This window comes from Sminthopsis crassicaudata, chromosome 4 (genome assembly GCF_048593235.1).
Source record: "Sminthopsis crassicaudata isolate SCR6 chromosome 4, ASM4859323v1, whole genome shotgun sequence".
NCBI lineage: Eukaryota > Metazoa > Chordata > Mammalia > Dasyuromorphia > Dasyuridae > Sminthopsis > Sminthopsis crassicaudata.
This window is the reverse complement of record NC_133620.1, coordinates 162,384,530-162,400,600: the sequence shown is the minus strand read 5'-3', so window position 1 is coordinate 162,400,600 and position 16,071 is coordinate 162,384,530. Positions and strand designations below refer to the sequence as shown.

The 16,071-nt window shown below is 31.1% G+C and overlaps 1 protein-coding gene across 2 annotated transcripts in view; it reads right to left on the bottom strand.

The window, feature by feature from the left end:
- Positions 1 to 16,071, bottom strand: part of HBS1L (HBS1 like translational GTPase) — a 126,797-nt gene that overhangs the window by 52,473 nt on the left and 58,253 nt on the right. For both annotated transcript variants that reach the window (XM_074309776.1, XM_074309777.1), the window contains exon 5: positions 5,054 to 5,162. In XM_074309776.1, coding sequence (XP_074165877.1) covers positions 5,054 to 5,162 — 109 coding nt within the window. The remainder of the gene's footprint in view (positions 1 to 5,053; positions 5,163 to 16,071) is intronic.

Below are 16,071 nucleotides of genomic sequence, written 5' to 3'. Positions count from 1 at the left end.
CTTATTAAGTTCAACTGAAAGGCTAGAACCTTGTGATATTTGTCTTATTTCTGCATCTCTAAAATTAAGTTTCCCAAATTTATTTCTTACAAGCTGACTAGAAATAATTCTTACATTAAGTTCTAAAGTAAACAATGATCCTAAGTCTTCAATAACTTTCAGAGCACTTATTACAGGGCTCCTTATTCTATAGGAGCTCAATAAAGAACTTATGAGCCATTTTATGATATGGCCTATATTTTTCTGTCCAATTAAACCTGAGTTAGGAAAAGAATAGTTTACTGGCTACAACTGGCTAGGAAAGGGGCCAGTTATACCTACTTTGATCTAGGTATAGCTAATCCTCTGTGTGGAGACAGATGGAGTAATTTGGGGTCAAAACTGCTACTGTTTAAAAGCGTCCACTGGAGGATAGCAATATAAGTAAAATGAACTCCCTGTTTCTTCTCCCACAAGATTTAACATTTTAAATATTATATATTTAAATATCTATTTTGCCCTCTGGTTCTAAGATATAAGGCAATTTGCTATAACAATTTCTTGAAATAAGATATTGAGGCTTTTCGTTTTAATCATGGCTTTCAATCAACTTAATAATTTTTAAATTTTCTTCTCACTTTATTTTTCTCAGTTTTTTCCCCAAGGAAATCTCACATTTTCTTCTATTTTTTATTCTTTTGAATTTGTTTATTTCTTGGTGTCTCATATGCAGTCATTACCTTCCACTTGCCCAATTCTAATTTTGAAGTTTTTATATTCTTCCTTGAACCACCTTTTCCATTTAACCAATTTTATATTTTATTAACACTTTTATTTGAAGTTCTGAGTTCCAAATTCTATCCTTCTCTCTGAGATAGTAAGCAATCACAGATTATACTCATTCATTATAAGCATTTCCACATTTTGCACTCAAATAAAAAGAAAAAAAATGAGACAAGGAAAGTAAAAAAAATAACATGTTTCAGTTTCAGAAAGGGTCTTTCTTTGGAGGCAGATATTATACTCCATTCATTAGTGTTGAAAATTGGGCCTGTCTTGGATCACTGTACTGCTGAGAATAGCTAAGTCATTAACAGATCTTATTGTCCAATATTGCTGTTTTGGTGTACATAATTCTCCTGATTCTGTTTACTTTGTATTAATTCATATCTTTTCACATTTTCCTGAAATTTCTTAGAAGCACAAAAAGTACCCCATATTTCAAACACATACAGTTGCTTAGTCCCTAACTGATGGGCATTCCTTTGATTTCCAGTTCTGAGCCACCAAAAAAGAGCTGCTATAAATATTTTTGTACAGAGAAGTTATTTTTCCTTTTTTGAGAAATGTCCAGTGGCATTGCTGGATCAAATAGTATACCCAGTTTTATAATCCTTTGGGCATAGTTCCAAATTATTCTCTAGAACAGTTGAACCAGTTTACAATTCCTCCAACTGTACATAGGTATCCCAGCTTTGCCACATTCCCCTCCAATATTTTCCATTTCTTGTCATATTAGCCAATCTGATAGGTGCAAAGTAGTACCTCAGAGTTGTTTTAATTTGCATTTTTCTAATTAATAATGATTGGACAGCTTTAATTTCTTTGAAAATTGTCTTCATATCTTTTGACTATCAACTGAGTAATGTAAATTGTCTTCATATCCATTGAACATTTATCAATCGAGGAATGACTTATTTGAGAAATAAGGCCTTTATCAAAAGTATTTGTTGCAAAAAATTTCCCCCAGTTTTCTGTTTTCCTTATACCAAAGTCTGTATATAGGCTGTATATAGGGTTTGAACTCAGGTTTTCTGATGTCAAATGCAGTAGTACTATAGGGTCCTAACTTTTGCCACTACTCTCTGACAGAGTAGCTATCACATAAGATTTTCTGAATTCTCAGCAGTTTTCAAACCATAAGACCTGGAGAAAGGGGAAACACAAAAGTAGAGATTGAACTACAAAGAAGCTTTTTTTTTTTTTTTTCATTTTATGCCATTCTACTATAATAACAGTTGCAGTGGTCCTACCAAAGTGTCATAATAAGTAATTATAAAGGAAGAAAAAAATTATGATAAATTATGCTGATATAGATTATCAAGCTCAAAATCAGAAATATCCAGTTATCAATCTCTCTCTCTCTGGTAACACATCAGAGGTACTTTCATTTTACATTTTTGACAAATGATTCATGATTAAAACAAACAATAACAGTTCATATCAAAAGTGTACAATGTATTTTCCTCACCTCATGAGATAAGTAAACTAAGGGAGCTATTAAAGGTTTCTGAACAAAGGAAAGAAATATATACCTATCTATGTACTGTAGACTCCAGCTTCTTACATGTGATTCATGACCTCATATACAGTTTTGCAACTGAATGTGAGAGTAACGAAATTAAGATTTATTATCAGTAATTTTATTTGTATACCTATTTTATATATTTACATATCCAAGATTACATAAAAAATTTTTTTGTGTCCAATAGGGTCACAAGTAGAAAAAGTTTAAAAACCCTGAATGTGAATGATTATTTTAGCAATTGTATGAATGGTTATGTATGTTAAAGTATATTATACAGAAATCTATTATTGGTAAATAAATATAATTGGAGACAGATAGTAAACTGGGTTAAGCCCAATTATTCAAAATAAACCCATGTTTCAACACACTTTTTGGTTACAACAAAGACCAAAGCAATCTTTTTCCAAATAACTATTTCATTCTCCATTATTTACAAAAATTTCATTCTTAATAATATCCTGCGTCAGCAGTTCAGAACACAAAAGACAGAATCAGTATAGCGCCACAGACAGAATGTAACATTTGCAGTTTAAGAGGACAGTTTTAAATCTCACTACTGACATTTATTAGCTATGTAATCCTGGATTAGTCACTATCTATGTTCCTGCAGCAAATTCCCTAGTCACAGATAGGTTGTGCTATGAATTTCTACTCTGAGAAAAATCAAAAATCTTTTGTATATCCAGCTATTCATCTACTGTTTCAACATCATTAGCAACATATATCAAGGCAACCAATCTCTTTTTCAGCATTACTTACATTAAGTGGTTTTAATGGAACATGCAAGGAGGAGCTTCCCTTGTCATTTAAAAATTTTTAGTATTGTATTAAGATGGCCTTATTTCAAATTCCTCATTATCATTCTCACCAAAAGAGTCTGATTACAACTTTCTCCAAGAGCTCTGATTTTTAAATTCTAAATATACAAGCAAAACTAAGAATGTACCTTTACTGCTATTGATAAAACTAGAAAAATCCTAAGGTCTGCATATTAAGTTATTGTTTTCACACTCTGCTGTAATGTCATTTCAAATTATAAATTCAATCTTAGTGCGTAGGTACAAAGATTAGCAGAAACAATATAAAAATATGATCAAATCATTATGAATATACCATTTCCTCACATTAAGCCCAGCAATTAATTATCAATAGATTAGTTTAGCTATCCTTTAGTAAAGGCCTATGTTTCTAAAATAAATTCTTATTGGAACTAAAAAAGATGAGGGAACCAAATTGGAAAAAACATGTCTTTGTCTCTCTTCCTATAATGCCTAAGTGATAAATGTATATACATATACATATATATGTATATGTGCATATATGTATAATATAGATAACCTTCACAGCTCTAGGGAAACACTTTAAGTATCAAAATTTTTGCTTTTATGGGAACTTGTAGTACTATCACTTATGAGAACTAATCATCTCTTATTCTATTTAATATAAAAAATATTTGATTTACTTACAGAGTACCATTTGGCAAACATCATAAAACCAGTTTCATTCATTTTAAAATTATTCAAGGGATGAACTATTAAGAAGTGAATTTGTATGCATCTCTCAAACTTCCCTTTCTCCCTTCCTCCAAATAACCCCAATATGAAGTAACAGAAAGATCACTAAATTTGGAGTTAAAGACATAGGTTCAAATCATATCTCTGCTATTTGCATTCTCAACATAAAATAAATGAGTTCATGGCTCTAGAATTCAGTTTCCTCCATCTGTAAAATGAGCAATTTGGACCAAATGACATCTAAGGATTCTTCCAACCAGATCTCTTCAAGGTCTTAAGTTGCAAAGAACTATTTGGAAATAATACAATTTTTCTTATTTTTTGTTTTGTTATGTTCTGGTTTTTGTTTTGTTTGTTTTGTTTTTTACCAGAGATTTTGACTTTTTCTCCTTACCTGAATTGAAAAAGAAATCCTTCCAGACAATAGAGCATTGTCTAGTTGCTAGAGTGCTTAACTTGAAAAAAGAATTGGATTAAAATCCCACCTGTAACATGAGCTTTAAAGGACCAGAGGCAAGTCCCTCAACTCTTCAAGAGGCACCATGCTGACATAGAATATAGGACTTTAAGAGTCAAAAGAAACCTGGGTCCAAATCTAAGGTATGACATTAAATATATAATATTGGGAAAGTCATTTAATCTAAAACTCAATTTCTTTATCTATTTAAAAAGAAATAAAAATTTTACAATTGGAAAAATAATATTTGCACTATTTATTCCACAAAGCTTGGAAGTGACCAATAAACCAAGTATATTATTTTAGTATACATTATAATGATGATATTAAACTAATTTTAAAATAAGAAAGTATGGGGCAGTTAGGTAGTACAGTGGATAGAGTACCAGCTCTAAAGACTAGAGGACCTGAGTTCAAATATGCCTTTATACACTTAACACTTCCTAGCTGTGTGACCCTGGCAAGTCACTTAACCCCAACTGCCAAATAAATAAATAATGAAATGAAATTAGAAAGTATTTTAGAGACCACCTAAGTCATCAACATTACTTAACATATAAGAAATTAATGTCAGAACTTGCCCAAAGTCACATTAACTATGACAGAGAGTATGAAAGCCAAAGCCTATTATCTTCTGAATAGTGATTTTGGGCTCTTTAAAATAACAAGTTGTCTCAGATACAAATAAACATATTTATAAAATATAATCCTGGCTTCATAGAAAAAAGCAAAGTATATGTAATGAACAAATAGTAAATAAATCTGACTAAAATATACAAGAGTTCAAATTCTTACCCAGGAATTTCAAATCCCATTGTCTGCTTCTTTCCAGATACGGTCATTTTCGTAACTTTTGGCACAATTTCAGATTCACTTCGAGATGATTGATGATCTACTGATTTTCCTAGTTGCAAAGAAAAAAGTTTTAGGCTATCAACAGTAATTCAAATTTATATATTATTTTAAAATGTTAAGGATAATTTGCTTCACAACAACGCTGTAAGGCAGAGACAAAATATCCCATTTCTAAAGTGAGGAAAACGAATATTTAAAAAAGTTAAGTGCTTTGTCCATAGTTTCACAGCTAATAATTATCAGTTGGGATTCAAAGCAATGATCTCCCAATTCTATCCCTGATACTCTTTTCACTCCACTATTCTAACCTGATTCAAGCTTTAAAGATTAAAAACTAAGTTTTCCAATCTCTAGTTGTTGAGAGATCAAGTGAAATAACATATTTAAAGTACTTTACAAAGCTTAAAGCTATATAAACATTACCCATCATTAGTGTCGCCATAATATTTCTTTTAAACATGTTGAAATCATATGAATATTTTACTAAAAAAGAATGCCAGATTACCAGAATGCTAACCCCCTTCTATTTGCTTCTCGAAGTTAATTCTTTTCTATTAAGGTTTGGGTTGATAGTTATGAAATTTAAAATCAAGCCCTTGGATTGCAAATCTAGTAGAATTCCATGTGTAATAAGAAAAATTATGTTACTAGCAATAACTGACTTTTCAGGTATACTTTAGGGTTTACAAAAGGTTTCACATATATTTAAAAATATCATAATCCTGAGAGATAGGATGAAAGCATAATTCAAAATAGTTAACATGGTTAAGTGACTTACCCATGAACACACTATTAATATCACTTAGAAGTATTATTCAAGCCCAAGTCACTCCTGACTAAAAGTTCAAGGTTTTTTTTTTTTTTGTTTGTTTGTTTTTTTAATTGTACACCATTGCCATTACACTGAGGAGTAGAGGGCTGGGAAGTCAGTATGGATCTTTTGTAAAACATACATAAAATGAAAAGAAAAAATACAATGTTCCAGATGAATAGTTTTCCATTTCTTCTCAAGAACTGCTTTTAATTTTTCACAGTCCTTTCAAAATGACTGCAATGTTTCTGAGCACTCATATTTGGGAGAAGACATTATACATAAGTGATCAGAGACCAAAAAAAAAAATGCAAACTAAACATTAACGTAAGAAAATTAATAATCTTTTGAAATGCATGAAAATTGAGGGCTTTTTAATCTTCTGGGAATTCCAAACCACAAACTAGACACCAATCCATAAGGACAGGTACCTGTGATTTCACTTGTATATTGGGCACCTAGATGAAAAAAATTTTCTCTGCCAATACAAATCAACACCTTAAAGCACTAAGAGATTACAGTTACATACAGGAGCCCCCAATCTAAACTAGTAAGACTAGTCTTCTGAGGTCTGAGTATAATTTCTATTCATTATACCACAGTTTCTAAATTTCCAAATATATATTCCATTTTAAGATAGATTACTTCTTCATGAACAATAAGGGCACTGCTAGCAAACCCAAAGTGTTTTAAAGATTACTTCGAAAAAACTCATCTAAGTAAATTATGATACAGTGAGAAATCAATGGATTTTAAATTTAAAAAAAAAAAAAAGATTTAATGTTTCCAGTTAAGCACTAAAACCATTATTCTAACTAAAAATTGTGACTTCTTTTATTATATTGGCTTTTTGCTTTATTTAACATTTTAAATTATTTATCTAACTTATTAATCAACAATTTTTGTCTTGCGAAACATCCCAGTTCATATTTGTCTCTTCAATCAGACTGTAATCTGAAATTAAGAATGATAAACGTATGCTTCCTTTTATCCTGCATAGCACCTCTGTGTTGGGCACATAATAGATGTTCAATTCATGCATTTTGATTAAAATGACTATATATTCCAAAATTATGCTTTAATAATAACAATAACAACAACAACATTTACCTAGTGCTTTAAGATTTGCAAAACACGTTATCTTCATCATCTCATTTGAGTTCAACAATTCCATAAAGTAGTAACTATTAATATATCCATTTAACAGATGAGTAAACTGGGACTAAAAGATGTCACACAAAATGACTATGATCATATCTGATAATAGCTGATTCAAACTCAAGGTTCCAAACTCCAAGTCTAGCACCATATAAAACATTCCATCTACATGTCTAGCTAAATGAATATAAATTCCCTATTGATTCATTCACAAAGCTATTCATGAAAGTTTTTATTTTATTAAATATCTACTATGTGCCAGTAATATGACTCAGCAAATATACATATAAAAAATAAATAAAAAAGAAAGCAAATGAACAATAACAATGAAAGAAATTAAGTCATATTCTTACTATTGACTAAATATTTGCTGCTACCACCTCTTTTAACAGGAATGATCAAGATAAATATTAAAGGCTTATAGCTACAAAAATGAATATTTAGTTCCCATTATCCCTTGAGATATGATAGTGCCATAGTTATTCAAAGACAGTTAATAACTAATATTGAACCAAAAGATAAATTGGAGGGGGGGGGGATTTTTTTAATAGCACTTATCACATCATCAACAATTATTTAAAGTCAACTATCTTTAAGATACTCCTCCAACTTTACAAATTAACTGTCAGTTGTTTTAAGAAATCATGATGTGACTGGCAAAGCTGACAAAAAAGAGAAATAACAAATTTAGAGAAACAATGAGAAAACAAATATATTAAATTTACTATCGGTGGAAAAAAGAACAGGTCCAGCCATTCTATAAAGTAATTTGGAATTTTGCCAACAAATTATTAAACTACATAAACTTTTTAACCTAGTAATATAGCCAAAGAAAAAGAATGAGGAAAAGGACCACATTACAAAAATATTTATACATATTCTTTCTGAACTGAAAAAGAAATAGAAATTAAGAGGGTAAATTAAGGTATATTAATGTGAAAGATAACTAATGTGTTATCAGAAATAATGAAGGGATTCTCTCAGAAAAACCTGGGAAGATTTGCATGAACTGAAGTGAGCATATTCAGGAGAATAATATATATGATAACAATAATAAAGGCATACAGTTTTGAAAGTCTTACGAATTTCAGTCAATACAATTACCAAGCATGATTCTAGAGGACTCATCATGAAACACATTAGCCACCTTCTCAAAAACAGATGATAAATTTTTATACATGGATTATGTAGAGATTTGTTGTGCTTGGCTATACATTTCAGTTAACAGGTTTCTTTTTCTTTAACAATGGAGGAGAGAAAGGAGGGAAGGAAGGAAGGTATATTTTCATCAACAGAAAAAACAAAATGTAATAGAATTAACAACAAAAAAGAAATTATGATGTGATTAGCCACAAAAATGAACATTTAGTTTCCATTACCCCTTCAGATATGATAGTGCCACAGTTATACAAATATATATGCAGTCCACATAGCTGACTGTGTGGCCTTTTTAATTAGAGACATCATCTCTGAACCTCAATTTCTTTTTTAATTAAAGCTTTTTATTTTCAAAACATATGCACAGATAATATTTCAACACTGACACTTGTATAGCATTGTGTTTCAAATTTTCCCCTCCCCTAGATGGCAAGCAATCCAATATATTATACATATTAAAATATATGTTAAATCCAATATGTATAAACACATTTATACAATTTTCTTGCTGCACAAGAAAAATCAAATCAAAAAGTACAGAGTAAGAAAACAAAACATAAGCAAACAACAACAAAAAGAGTGAAAATTTTATGTTGTGATCCACATTCACTTCCCACAGTCCTCTCTATGGGTGTAGATGGCGTTCTTCATCAAGACCACTGGAACTGGTATCAATCATCTCATTATTGGAAAGAGTCATATTCATCAGAATTGATCATCATATAATATTGATGTGCTGTGTACAAATGATCTCCTGGTTCTGTGTGGTTCCAGGCCTCTCTAAAATCATCCTGCTGATCATTTCTTATAGAAAAATAATATTCCATAACATTCATACACCATAACTTATTCAGCCATTCTCCAACTGATGGGCATCCACTCAGTTTCCAATTTCTTGCCACTATGAAAAAGGCTGCACAACATTTTTGCACATGTGGGTCCCTTTCCTTCCTTTAAGATCTCTTTGAGATATAGGCCCAACAGAAACAATGCTGAATCAAAGGGTATGCACAGTTTGATAACTTTTTGAACATAGTTCCAAACTGCTCTTCAGAATGGGTGGATCCATTCACATCCTCCAACAATGTATTAGTGTCCCAGTTTTCCCATATTCCCCTCTAATGTTCATCCTTATCTTTTCCTGTCATCTTAACCAATTTCAATGAACCTCAATTTCTTTAGAAATAACTAGAGGAGAATAAACCAAATGATTTTATCTTTCAGCTCTAAAAATTTATCTTATTCCACATAATGGATCTTTTCAGACTATAAAGGTATTACCACATGAATCAAATTTAATAAATGCCAACTTCCTAACAGTATTCTTGATTATATTAACAGCTTCTCTACATAAAAAAGCCAAACTCACCACTTATAGCTGTTTTAAGAACATGCTTATTCAATGATCAGTGATTATTTTTGAAAATGTCTGATAGTACATTATCATATTTATAAAGTACTTAAGGCAAAGTTGTGTTGACATAAAACCTTCAATATAAATAAAAATAATTGCCGCCAATGGAATAGAGCGAAAAGTATTCCCTAACTATACATATTTTATGGAAAGAATCAAATTATTAAGCATTGAATTTCCTGGTTCTCCTTCCCTTATATTTTTATTATCCTCCTTTTCAAAAGTCTGAAATATCTTTGCTACTAGAAAACATCTCCTCTATCTGTGCCCCAATGTCTTCCCAATGAATTCGGAATTTTCTCACATGAAAATTTATCTCTTAGTCATTTTCCCTTCTGCTTTAAGCATGGCAGATCATTCAGGCAACAAGCATATATTAAGTATTTAATACGTACAAGGAGCTATCTTAAGTGGTAGGAATACAAGTTCAAGCAGAAAAACAGTCCTTTCCCTTAAGGAGCTTCCATTCCAACAGAAATAGAACACATAAAAAGAAATTGAAAAATTGGGAGAAGGGAGGGGAAAAAGTCCTATGTAAGTGAATCAGCAGAGTGTCTAGAGAAAAAAAACATGATTGGTCTCCTTAAAGTCTAATCCTTAAAGTGGGAGGAACCAGTCAATCAAAAGGCAATGTCTCAGGGCAAAAGGTACTTCCAAAGTGAGTAATCCTGGAGTGGAGTGAGTTTCCAAAATTAATAAGGTTTGTGTGGCTCCTACTACATATAAGGCCAATGAGACCAGTGACTGTGCATTGTTCTCTCTCACTTTATCCAATTCACTTGCATGTTATGATATCATCTTAAAGCAAAGTCTTCTTCAAAAACAAAGCACAAAAAATAACAAGATAAAAGTCAACCTCACAGCCTGAAAATAATGATTTGGCTTCTAGCATTTTCTCAAACTTCCAACTCAAGTCTCTTTTCCTACAGTAATAAACTTAATGTCCTCTATTTATCCACTGTCTTCATTATCTATACATTAACTTGATCCTTAGCTCTTCAGGAATCATGCTTCTTAAAGATGCAACAGAAAAAGCAGTGGATTGAGTCAGTCTTTATAGATTTGAGTTCCAGTTTTGCCATTAACTAGCTAAAGAACCTGGGTCAAGTCAATTTAATTTCTGGGCCTCCATTTTCTATTTAAAAATTGGATAAATTCATAAGGGCAGGGGTCATATCTTATCACGGTACCTCACAAGAACAGTGTTCTATAAATATTAAGCACTCAATAAATATATGAAGACTTAATGCTGAAAGATTTGTACAAATTTATGCATGTGTGATATAATCATTCATTATAGCAATTTTTCAATCCAAAAATTCACCTAGTAGCCAACCTTCTAATAATCAAACCCTCCATATGTAGTTAGGTTGGTCTTGAGATGATAACCTTATGTGTTACAAAGTTTGGCCTTAGAGCTAAAATAGGAAAAAAAGGAGAGACTTTCCTGAACTCTCCCAAATTCCCCTCTGAATAACTTAAAATAATCACTCAAGATAATTCTGGAGTAGCAGAATGATAAAAGAATGGGATGAAACAATTTTTCAGTCCAAAACAACTTAGAAGTTCAGCAGGAAAGACTTGTTGCACCTAGGGTAGAGGTGTAATATAGTCAAGCACAAGTAGTAAGTACTACAGCAAGACAGCAGCCATCTGGCTTTGGCAACTGAGGAGTAAGGTCCTGCACCTGTGCAAAAAAGTCAGCAGGGGGAAACTGAACTGACAAGAGCAATTTCTAGAACTCTAACCCAAAGTATGGCTGTTGGAATAACCAGTCAGGAGATTACAAGGATCTCCTTGCTGACACAGTACAGGATTCTGTTGCATTGTGCATGTGGATCCAGATCAAAAATCCTAAATGATAGTGCCAGGGCAAAAAGAAGCAGAAGGAAACTACAGCTTGCAGCTGCAGGAGTCTGGAATATATTCATAGTTTTAGGGCAGGAAAGAATACTTGTGTTTGATCATGGACCAGAGCACAGGCTAGCTAGCAGAAGAGTAAAAAACCTCTCCTTAGATCATACCATCTTGGAAAAACTAAAAACTTACTAACACTACCACTATCACCACCATCACCTCAGTCTTACCACAATTAGCTCTGAAAATAGTTACACAAAAACCTTAAACTTTGGATTGTGCTCCCTCCATCCCGGGAAACAGTGCCAAACTATGATGTAAAGTTAAAAGTCAAGAAATAGGCTGGAAAAAGAGGAAATGACAGAAAAAGTACTTGATCATAGAAACTTACTATGGTGACAAAGAAAATCAAAACATAAAACTTAGACGAAAACAGCAAAGTCAAAATTGCTACATTTAAAGTCTCAAAGAAAAAAAAAAAAAAAAAGAATTGGGTCTCAGGCCCAAAAAGAATTTCTAAAAGGAATCCTGAAATGATTTTTAAAATCAAATATGAAAGCTAAAGGAAAAATTGGGAAAGGAAATGAAAGTGATCTAAAAAAATCATAAAAAGAATGTCAACAGCCTGGTAAAGGAGGCACCAAAAAATGATGATAAAAATAACCTGGAAAAAAAAAAAAAAAAACAGAACAGGCCAAATAATAAAAGGAGAAGAAAAACTTATTTAAAAAGCAGAACTGGTTCACATGGAAAAAGATGTACAATTTAAAAATTGACTGAAGAAAAGAACTTAAAAAAGTAGAAGTGGCCAAGTGGAAAAATAGATTAAAACGTTCAAGGAAGAAAATAATACCTTAAAAACCAGAACTGGGTTAATGAAAGTTAATGACTCTATATAATAAGAAGCCAAGAGACAAATAAAATTTAAGAACATGCAAAAAGAGAAAACACAAAATATCTCTGGAAAAATAACTGATCTGGAAAATAGATTAAGGAAAAATAATTTTAAAATTATTCAACTACTTGAAAATTATGATAAAAATAATCTAGATATTCTATTTCAAGAAATTATCATGGCAAACTTCCCTGAAATCCTAAAATTAAGGGTTAAAATGGAAATTAAGGAAAGACTCCATTCTCTTTAAAGAGATACTCAAATAAAAATTTCCAGAAATATTAGAGCCCAATTCCACTGCTCCCAAGTCAAAAAGAAAAATTGCAAGCAGCCTGAAACAATTTAAATATCATAGAGCCACGGAATCAGGATAATCAAAGATGTAACAGTTTCTATGTTAAAGGATCAGAGGGCTAGGAATGATATTTCAAAGGGTAAAGGATCTATGATTACAACCAAGAACTACCTATACAGAAAAAACTGAGTATGATTCTTCAAAGGAAAAAAAAAATTTATATTCAACAAAATAGGTTTTCAAGTATATCTGAAGACCAAAGCTGAAAAGAAAATATGACTTTCAAATACAAGACTCTAGAGAAATATAAAGAGGAAAACAGGAAAAAAGAAATCATAAGGAAATCAATAAGATTAAACTGCTTAGATTCCTATATGGGTAGATGATACTTCTAACTTCTAAGAACTTTATAATTATTAGGAAGAGTATACATAGAAGGCATGGGTGAGTTGACTATGATGGGTTTATATCCCTACCCCCCTCAAAAAAAAAAAAAAATTAAGGATTAAGAAAGAAGAATTCACTGGAGAAAGAAGAGAGGTAGAATGGGGCAAATTACCTCACATAAAAGAGATATAAAATTTTTTACAATGTGAGGAAGATGGGGAAGGGAACACTTGAACTTACTCTCATGATATCTGGCTCAAAGAGGCAATAACTCACTTATTGGACCAAGGAAATTTATTTTACTCTATAGAAAAGAAAGAGGAGAATGGGATAAGGGAAAGGGGGAGAAGATTGGGGGGAGCTGATAGATGGATGGAATAGTATTTTCCAGGAGGTGGTAGTTAGAAGCAAACCACTTTTGAGGATGGATAGGCTGAAAGGAAAAAAAAAAAAAAAAAAAAAAAAAAAAGCAGGACAAATGGGGACAGTGGAAGAATATGATAAATGGAAATACAACGTAATCATAACTGTGAAAAAAAATTTTCTATTAAGTTTCTCTGATAAAGGCATATTTCTCTGAGTCAAATTTAAAATTTAAATTTGATCAAAGGCTATGAATAGGCACTTTTCATGAAGTAATCAAAACCATAGCCGTATTTTTTAAATGCTTCTAAAGCACTACGGATAATAAATACAAATTAAAACAATTTGCTGTACTATCTCACACCTATCACATGACAGAAAGGAAAATTACAAATGCTAGAGGGGATATGGGAAAATCACTGTTGATGATTCAACCATTCTGGAAAGCAATTTGGAATTATGTCTAAAGAATTATAAAACTGAGTGTAGTCTTTGATCCCGCAATACCACTACTAGGTTTGCATTCCAAAAAGATAAAATAATAAAAACATTAAAAACAAATTTGAAAAGGAAATAAAATATTCAAAGCAGCTCTTTTGATGATGGCAAAGAATTGGAAATTGAGAGGATGCCAATCAATTGAGAAAGGCTCATCAAGTTGTGACATATGATTGTCAAGGAATACTATTGTGCTATAAAAAGACAGGCAGCACTGCTCTCAGAAAAACCTGGATTTACATGAAATAATGCAAATTGAAGGGAGCAGAAAAAAACCCATCATAGATAGTAATAGCAAATGCTATATGACAATCAACTGTAAATGAATTATTCTCAAAAAGAATGGAGTCTGAATGAAAATTGAAAGATACTTTTTTTTTTAACTTCATTTTTTTCTTGTTTGTGTTTTGGTCTAGTTTTCTTTTACAACATGATTAATATGAAAATATTTTACATGTCTGTACATGTGTAACCTATATCAGATTGTTTATCTTTTGAATGATGGGGGAGGAGAGGGAAGAAGAGAGAATTTGGAACTCGAAATTTTAAAAAACAAATGTTAAAAATTTTTTTTTCCTTCTAATTGGTTAAAAAAAAAAAATTCCAATTAGAAGAAAAAAAAAAATTTTCCTTACATGAAGCCTAACTATGCCTTAGACATGTTTAAGCAACCTGGTCCGAATGAACTGCATAACAGAGCACTTGCAAAGAGTTCTGAAAAGTTCAAAAGAAGGCATAACTATAGCAATTCTTCTGGAAAAAAATGACCAAGGATTTTTAGTGAACTCAACTGTAAGTCTCAAAAAACAAGTAGACTAGAAATTTCCTTTTTTGACAAATTTGCTATATTGGCACATCAAGGCTTAGTAGTGTACCTCCATCACATTCCAAAGTTTCTTGAACAAAGAAGACATTTAGCAAATACTTGTTGAAATGAATTGTTACAAAGATGATTTTCCTAGATTTTAGCAAACTATTTAACAAGGCTTCTTACATTTTTTTTGAAAAAATTGGAGCATTGTAGTCAAAATTATAGTTAGGCAAATTCAGAATTGGCTGAATGGTCAGACCCCATAAATTGACATCAATACTCTAAGGCAATTTGAAAGATTATAAAAAGAATATCCCAATAATCTTTATTTGGTCGGTTATTGCTAACTACTTTTATCAATGACTTACAGATGCTTTTCAAATTAGTGGATGACTGCAAGCTGGATGATAGGCAACATGTTGAATGACAATGTCAAGTTTCAAAATTATCTTGAAAAGTTAGAATACTGTGATAGATAAGAAAACTAATTAATTTTGGCTACTTAAGAACATCCACAGGGTACAAAATTATGGAGGTACAAATTCCACTGTACTACGTAAAAAACTAAGAATATATCTGAAAAATACTATGTTCAATTGTGGGAAGCATTTTATATGAAGGAAATTCATAAATTGGAGATCATCTAGAGCAGGAAAACCAGGTTACTTTAAGGATTCAAATCTATGACACATGAAGACTGATCAAAGGAAAGTAAAATGTTTGTCCAAGAAAAGATGATTTAGGGGGAGCATGATAGTAGTATTGAAATATTTAAAAGGCTGTCAAACAGGAGAGGAAATAGGCTTATTCTCTTTGGCCCTAGAAAGGAGAAAGTAGTAATAGTCAGAATTAAACTCACTTTAATAATTATTTACTAAATATTCTGTGTTAAGCATTGTGCTGGGCAGTGGGAATAAGGACAAAGTTGGAAGTTACACAAAAGGAAATATAAGTTTGATTAAAACAACAACAACTAAAAACAAAAAAACTCCATGATAATAAGCAGAGGACTACCCAAAAAAGGAATATTATTCTCTAGCTCTTTGCATTTATAAATACTATAACTTTCTAAAAATTTGAGCAATATTTATAAAAAAAAACCTATAGAAATATTCTAAAAGCTATTCTTTAAAATTATGGATATATTTTGCAAATATGTGTATATATATATATATATATATATATATATATATATATATATATATATATATATATATATATATATATATATATATATATATATATATATATATATATATATATATATATATATATATATAAATATAAATATATAAAATGAGCATCTAAAAC